The 7,219-nt window shown below is 35.6% G+C and overlaps 3 protein-coding genes across 3 annotated transcripts in view; all 3 read right to left on the bottom strand.

Annotated features, from left to right (window-relative positions):
- CBG24329 overlaps positions 1 to 509 on the bottom strand; it is a gene marked incomplete at both ends in the record, with an annotated part of 1,310 nt that extends 801 nt beyond the window's left edge. Inside the window, 2 exons of the mRNA XM_045241009.1 lie at positions 280 to 345; positions 503 to 509. Of these exons, the coding sequence (XP_045091307.1) occupies positions 280 to 345; positions 503 to 509 (73 nt within the window). The remainder of the gene's footprint in view (positions 1 to 279; positions 346 to 502) is intronic.
- Positions 510 to 863: 354 nt separating this feature from the next.
- Positions 864 to 3,263, bottom strand: CBG24327 (the record flags this gene model as incomplete). The annotated part of the gene is made up of 3 exons (XM_045241008.1): positions 864 to 998; positions 2,800 to 3,104; positions 3,146 to 3,263. The coding sequence occupies 3 exons, from the start codon at positions 3,261 to 3,263 to the stop codon at positions 864 to 866; spliced, it is 558 nt and encodes a 185-aa protein (XP_045091306.1).
- A 2,540-nt stretch (positions 3,264 to 5,803) lies between these two features.
- Positions 5,804 to 6,929, bottom strand: CBG24326 (the record flags this gene model as incomplete). Its single annotated transcript, XM_045241007.1, has 3 exons — positions 5,804 to 5,897; positions 6,302 to 6,770; positions 6,812 to 6,929. 3 exons carry the CDS (start codon positions 6,927 to 6,929, stop codon positions 5,804 to 5,806), a joined length of 681 nt encoding a protein of 226 aa, XP_045100838.1.
- Positions 6,930 to 7,219: the final 290 nt, after the last annotated feature.

Raw genomic sequence — 7,219 nt, 5'->3', positions numbered from 1 at the left:
AAAATCTCATTAAATCCGATGGTCTCCCAAGTGGCGCCAAAACACCACGCCGCACTTGCAAAGCGATGGGCGGAGCGTCGGTGGGGGGAGGCGGGAATCAAAGTACGCAAACACCGAGTCTCACTTTTTTTATTCCGACAATATGAGTAGGAGGAATCGAGTTGAAGGTACTGCTGAGTTGTAGACGAGTGGTTGTAGATGGTTGTGTGGAAGTCTGAAATTTGTTCGATGATGATTCGGTTATTGAAAATCGTTTCAAACAGTAGGATATGAATTTACCTGGTGATAGTGCGGTTAGTTTTGATGAGGGTGTGGTTATGTGAGGAGTTTGTCCAGATTGGACTACTGAAATTTTATCAATTTATAAAAAAATTTGTTCTGACAAATAACAAAATAGACGAGAAAACAATGTCTGCAACGACACTTCAAAATTCCACATGGTGCATTTTTCGAGAAGTTTCGAAAAAGCGAGAATTTTTTCAATCAAAAAGACACATCACACTGTTCATGGGGTACTGTAAATATTCGATTTGGATGGCCTTTAAACTTTTAACCCGTGTATCTCATTTCCTGTTAAAGATATCAAAAAGTGATCAACTGATAAAATGTTTTTGATATTATAATAAACATTTTATCAGTTGGCCACTTTTTGATATCTCTTATAGTAAACTAGATAGATTGAGAACAAAGTTTAAAGTTATGAGACCCTTCTAATACAGGTTTTACGGAATACACATTTGTGTTCAGCAGTGATTTTTGAATTTTAGAATTTATTTCAGACCTTGGGAAGTTGAGCTACAGTATTCCAGATTTTATTTTCATTGTACAAAATTATTCAAAAATCCCATAAGAAATACAAAAGTTCAATTATTTTGTTTCCTTGGAATGAATCGTTGAGCTCCACCGGAAGTTCCACGATTCACAAATGGTGGCTGAGTGGCTGGTTGGATTTTCTCATGCGTCCGTTTGACGGATTCGGTTGGGTAGGCACGGTCCATCTGCAAAAAATAACTTTTCTGGATTTTCGATCTTTTGAATTTTTGTATTTTAATATTTTTTTGAAATTATCTAATTAACGATAAATTTAGTTTTACAAAACTTTCGAACTTGAATTATTTTTAGGAAAAAATTATAATTTTTTAAATTCAAACATTCGAATTTCCCAAAAAAAAAACATCACATTTTCAGAACTTTTGAATTTTTGAATTTTTGGAATTTTTGAAATTTTTGAATTTCTAAACTTCCGAATTTTTGAATTTTTGAATTTCTGAATTTTTGAAATTTTGAATTCTTGAAATTTTTGGAATTTTTGAATTTCTAAATTTCCGAATTTTTGAATTCTTGAATTTCTGAAATTCTAATTTTTGAATTTTTGATTTTTTGAATTTCTGAATTTCTGAATTTCGGAACTTCTGAATTTCTGAATTTCTGAGTTTCTGAATTTCTGAGTTTCTGAATTTCTGAATTTTTGATTTTCTGAATTTTTGATTTTTTTGAATTTTTGGAATTTTTGATTTTTTGAATTTCTGAGTTTCTGAATTTCAAACTTTATCACCTTCGCTAACAATCCAGAATCCAAAACTTCTCTCAGCGCATCTTGTAAATTCTCATGTCGGTGATTATGATTTCCAGAATTTTGTACACGTCGTCCGCCAATTATATTGGCTGGTTGATGAGCTAATTTTGAAATTTCAGAACCATTTTTAGCAGTTGAATTCATTTTTTTCTGGAAAAACTTTTGAAAATTTTTAAAATCAAAAAGGGAAATTCAGAACGTTTTAAAAAGTATTAAAAAATTGAAAATTTGAACGTTTTTTTTTTGAAAATTTTGTAAAATGAAAAATGAAAAAAAAATAGACGGAAATCTAGAAAAAAAAAGAAATTTGAATAAACTTGACTAAAAATAGGAATTCCCTCTTTTCTTTTATACTTTTTTCATTTCGTCACAAAACACAAATGGGCGGAGCCTGTAAAAGAGAGAGAGACGCAGAGTATTAGACTTTGTGTGTAAATACTGGCGAAGTATTGCACAACGTTGTGGAGGAAGGAAATGGGATCAAATTTGCTTTTCGTTAGTTTGATTTAATATTTTTTGTTCTAAAGAAATCTTGAAAAGTGTCAAAAATAGTTCAAAAAGCCTAGAAAACTAGAAAAAGGCTAGAAAAATGAGAAAAAAACGACTTTAAAAATAGTTCAAACACCTAAAAAAGGCCCAGAAAGACCAACAAAAAAGCAAAAAGGAAAAATCAATAAAAAAAAATCAACAAAGGAATGTTAGAAAAAAAAGAAGGAAAAATTGGAATTTCTTAGATTCAATGATCATTTTGATGTCTCGTTTGGTGAATTGGTTTCGAAGGAAAACATTTGATCTGCATCTCATCGATTTGAATTTTTTCCTCCTCGGATCTGAAACATCACAAAAATGGTGGCCTAACTTTTGCAAATCGGGTTTTCTAAGCCTCTAATCTTACATTGTTTGGACGAGTCTAGTATACGGTACATTTCGATGCACGAATTTGAAATGGTCTCGACCAGAGCCTGGTTGGGAGAGGAGTTTGTTGCATACGGTACATTTCCACCTAAAAAGTGTAGCCTAAAGCACCGGAAGTGCGCCAAGGCACCAAAAATACGTCAAGGCAACAGAAATGCGCCTTTTTGAAGCTTAGAAACATTTTTTTGTGTCTTGGCGCACTTTCGGTGCCTTGACGCATTCTTGGTGTCCTAAAATCCAAATCCTTACGTTTTGAGTTTCAAATGACTGAGCGCATGTTGCGTACGTTGAAAACCATTTGTGCAAACCATTTTTCTCTTACACACTTCACACTTGAGCTTATCCATGTCCCATGTCGCCATCAAAGCACGGAAATCTTCGCCGGGCGACCAACCATTGTAATCTACATGTTGCTCATTATTAATCTGAGCAATCGGTGACACTTTGGATTCTTCTTTTGGGATTCTGAGCTCATTATCAGCAAGATTATCACTGATTTCACTTTGATTGAATGTGATTTTTTGAAAATCTAGTTTTGATTCTTTTCGAATTTTTTTCGCTGTCGGAAAATCGATAATTTCCGAAGCTCGAGATGATGTTGGGACTGCTAGAACTGGAATTTTCGAATTTTACAATTTCCGAACTACAAATCACCCTTATTTGGTTCACTGCATCTGACTGAAAATTCCATACGATTTTCCTCCAAAAATGCCATTAATTTGTTGAAAGCATCACCGGATGGCGGTTTGGCGACGACGAACATGTTATTCATTTTTGAATTCTAAAAAATTGAATTTTTTTTTTGCAAATTTTAGGCCGGAAATTAAAAAAAACGCTGAAAAATCCCAAAAATCGCTGAAAAGTCGACATTTTTGCAAGCAAAAACAAATGTCGGGGGTACTGTAGAAACTTCAAGGCGCATGCAGTAATTGTTCAAAAAATTTTTCAATTTTTCGAAAAATGCGTTTTTTTTTCGTTAAAAATAGGTATTTTTCCCATTTTTTCATAAATTCCAATGTTTTCAATGACTTCTCACAAGGGAAGTGTTTTCAGAGAGGCGTTGAGAATTTGCTCAAAATTTCAGTACTGATAGTTTGAGATATCCCCAACACGATGACGAAAAAATCTAGGTCATAACCCCACCAGGAAGCTGAAAATCTTCGTCTGAAAATTCTGCCCGATTTGGGCGCGCACTTTCCCCCCTCTCCTATACGCCCTCCGCGCCAGAGGAAAATGTCGGTTGTGTGGTGTAGCGGTAAGAGGGTAACTCATTAGGTGAGACTCCGCTGGTTCGAACCCCACTGTGGTTAACATTTTTTTTTGTTTTTTTTTCATGTTTTTCAACTCGCAGAAAGTTCTGGAAGCAGCAGAAAATTGCTATAAAAGGCGATTTTTTTTTCATTTGTTCCTGTTTTTTTATTTTTTTTCTTCGTACTCATAGCTATTATTTGTCTGGCTTATTTGATTGACCTCGGTGAACCGATCGATAAGGGAGACTTTGATATTGAAATGGAACAGCACCTTTCAAATTTTGAAGACGATCTACAGACTCCGCTGGTTCGAACCCCACTGTGGTTAACATTTTTTTGTTTTTTTTTTCATACTTCTATTTTCAATATTTCGAAGATATAGAGGGGGTTTTCAATATGCATCCTAACTTCTTTCTCGAGCTCCATCGAAATGAACTCCAAATTGCTTTTCCTATTTGCTTTGGTGGAGCCTTAAAATATCTATTTCAGAAAAAAAAAACAACAAGAAGTTTTTACCAAGAGTCTCGTACTCCCGAAGTTTGTCCATATGGTGGCGGTTTCTGATGAATCGAAATTTAGTGTGAACTTGTTCCAAACTTGGACGGACTTTTGATCCATTATTGTTCAATCCCGTTTTTGATCCAAAATAAGCGACCGCTTCTTTGGCTTTGTCTAACTCCACTAACTCTCCGTGCGCAAATTGGATCATATTTGGTTTTCCAGGAAGATGAACAACATCGGGATACATTTGGATTTTGTGGCATTCATCTGGAGTCCAACCTAACCGTAACATATGTATATGTAATGATTCACTGAACTGAAACTTACTCAAATCCTGTAGATCGTCTTCAAAATTTAAAAGGTGCTGTTCCATTTCAATATCAAGTGTCCCTTATCGATCGATTCACCGAGGTCAATCAAATAAGCCGCGAGCTTGAGATCCTTTTCATCCAATGGCTGACGCTTAGGATTGACTCCCAGATCCAGAATGTATATCAAAATGCGACGAAACTTCGACATCAGCAAGACAAATAATAGCTATGAATACGAAGAAAAAAATAGAAAAACAGGAACAAATGAAAAAAAATCGCCTTTTATAGCAATTTTCTGTTGCTTCCAGAACTTTCTGCGAGTTGAAATACAAATCCATGCTCTACTGATAACTTCTGATTGTTAGAAAAACATGAAAAAAAAACAAAAAAAAAATGTTAACCACAGTGGGGTTCGAACCAGCGGAGTCTCACCTAATGAGTAACCCTCTTACCGCTACACCACACAACCGACATTTTCCTCTGGCGCGGAGGGCGTATAGGAGAGGGGGGAAAGTGCGCGCCCAAATCGGGCAGAATTTTCAGACGAAGATTTTCAGCTTCCTGGTGGGGTTATGACCTAGATTTTTTCGTCATCGTGTTGGGGATATCTCAAACTATCAGTACTGAAATTTTGAGCAAATTCTCAACGCCTCTCTGAAAACACTTCCCTTGTCAGTTTTTTTGCATAAAAAAGTCAATATTTCAGGGGGGGGGGGTACTGTAGAAACTTCAAGGCGCATGTTGTTTTTTCAAGAAAGTTTCTCAATTTTTTGGAAAAATACATTTTTTGAATTGTTTTCCTCAATTTTTTTCCGATTTTTCAAACGTTTCAAATTTCAAACTTGTTTTTCAACGAATTATAACAGGAATTTCGAGAAAAATCTAATCTTTTTAGAAAAAAAATCCAAGTTTACTGTTGAAATTTGAAGGCGCAAAACGTTTTTTTTCGATTTTTCAAAAATTCGAAATTTCGATTATTGAAAAATTCGTCACGGCGGTGAAATCAGGCACATGGATTTGAATTTAGATTTCACGTTTTCTTTAGACGCAACTTAGGAACAACACTTAGGAACAGAACAACACGCAAGCGGTTGCGTCGCGGTCGCCGCTCAAATCTGAAGAAATTTCAAAAAAAGATAATTAAAATCATTTATTATGAGATGCAATACATTTAATTTACAAGTAAAGCATTTAAAGAAAACCGCATATCAAATAATTTTACGTAAAAATTCCGAATAAAATGTATACATTTAGTGATCATTTTGGTGTCTCGTTTGGTGAATTGGTTTCGAAGGAAAACATTTGATCTGCATCTCATCAATTTGAATTTTTTCCTCCTCGGACCTGAAAAATCCCTAAAATGGTGGCCTAACTTTTGCAAATTGGGTTTTCTAGGCCACTAAGCTTACATTGTTTCGACGAGTCTGATATACGGTACATCTCGATGCATGGATCTGAAATGGTCTCGACCAGCATCTGGATGTGAAAGGGATCTGTTGCATACGATGCATTTCCACCTGAAAATTGAAAGATGAGTCACGGAAAATGCGTCAAGGCTCGATAATCGCGTCAACGCACTAAAAATGCGCCAGGGCACGAAAAAAAGCGTCAAGGCATTAGAAATGCGTCAAGGCACCAGGAATGCGTTTTCACCTTGACGCATTTTCTGTGCCTTGACGCATCTTTTGCGCCTTGACGCATTTTTTGTGCCTTGACGCATTTCCGGTGTCGAAAAACCAAATCCTTACGTTTTGAGTTTCAAATGATGGATCGCATGTTGCTTGCGACTAGGTCCTGTCGTTTTAATGATTCCTTTGCCACATAGTTGACAGATAAGTGGCTTTTTGCCCGATATCGACGTCCCAGGATCATAATCTCCGGATTGCATATTTGTTACATGAGCAATCGGTGCCCCTGGGAAAATTTGTGGTTTTTCGGACTCCATAATTTCCGGCTCAGGTTCTAATTTCACTTTTTTCGCTGTTGGAAAATCGCTATTTCCCGAAGAATCGTAATTTTCAGCTGTCGCTGTATTATTTTTAATCTGAGCAATCGGTTCGGACTGTGGGATTCTGAGCTTATTATCAACAAGATTATCACTAATTCTCTCATTTGATGTGATTTTTGGAATTTCAAAATTTGATTTTTTTTGAACATTTTTCGCTGTAGAAAAATCGATATTTTCCGAAGCCTGAGATGATGTTGGGGTTTCTGATACTGGAATTTTCGAATTTTACAATTTCCGAACTACAAATTACCCTTAATTGGTTCACTGCGCCTGACTGAAAATTCCAGACGATTTTCCACCAAAAATGTCATCAATTTGTTCAAAGCATCTCCTGATGGTGGTTTGACAACAATAAGCATATCAGACATTTCTGAAAATGGCAATGCTGAAAAGAATTGGAGCGAAAACTCCGAAAAAATATGTGGAAAATCGATATTCCAGCACGCAAAAATTGACGTGGTAGGCTACTGTAGAAATTTGAAGGCGCATGCAGAAATTAATCAACGAAATTATTGATTTTTGGAGAAATGCGTTTTTTCGAATCATTTTTCGCTCAAAAATGCTTACTTTCAGCTGATTTCTTGAAGAAAAATTTTTTGAAGAAAGAATTTTTAATTGTAGAAAAAGAGAGAAATAGGAGAGACGCAGAGAAGACAGA

This window comes from Caenorhabditis briggsae, assembly GCF_000004555.2.
Source record: "Caenorhabditis briggsae AF16 supercontig from assembly CB4, cb25.NA_138, whole genome shotgun sequence".
NCBI lineage: Eukaryota > Metazoa > Nematoda > Chromadorea > Rhabditida > Rhabditidae > Caenorhabditis > Caenorhabditis briggsae.
Note: the sequence above shows the minus strand (reverse complement) of the source record. Positions and strands in the feature narration are given on the sequence as shown.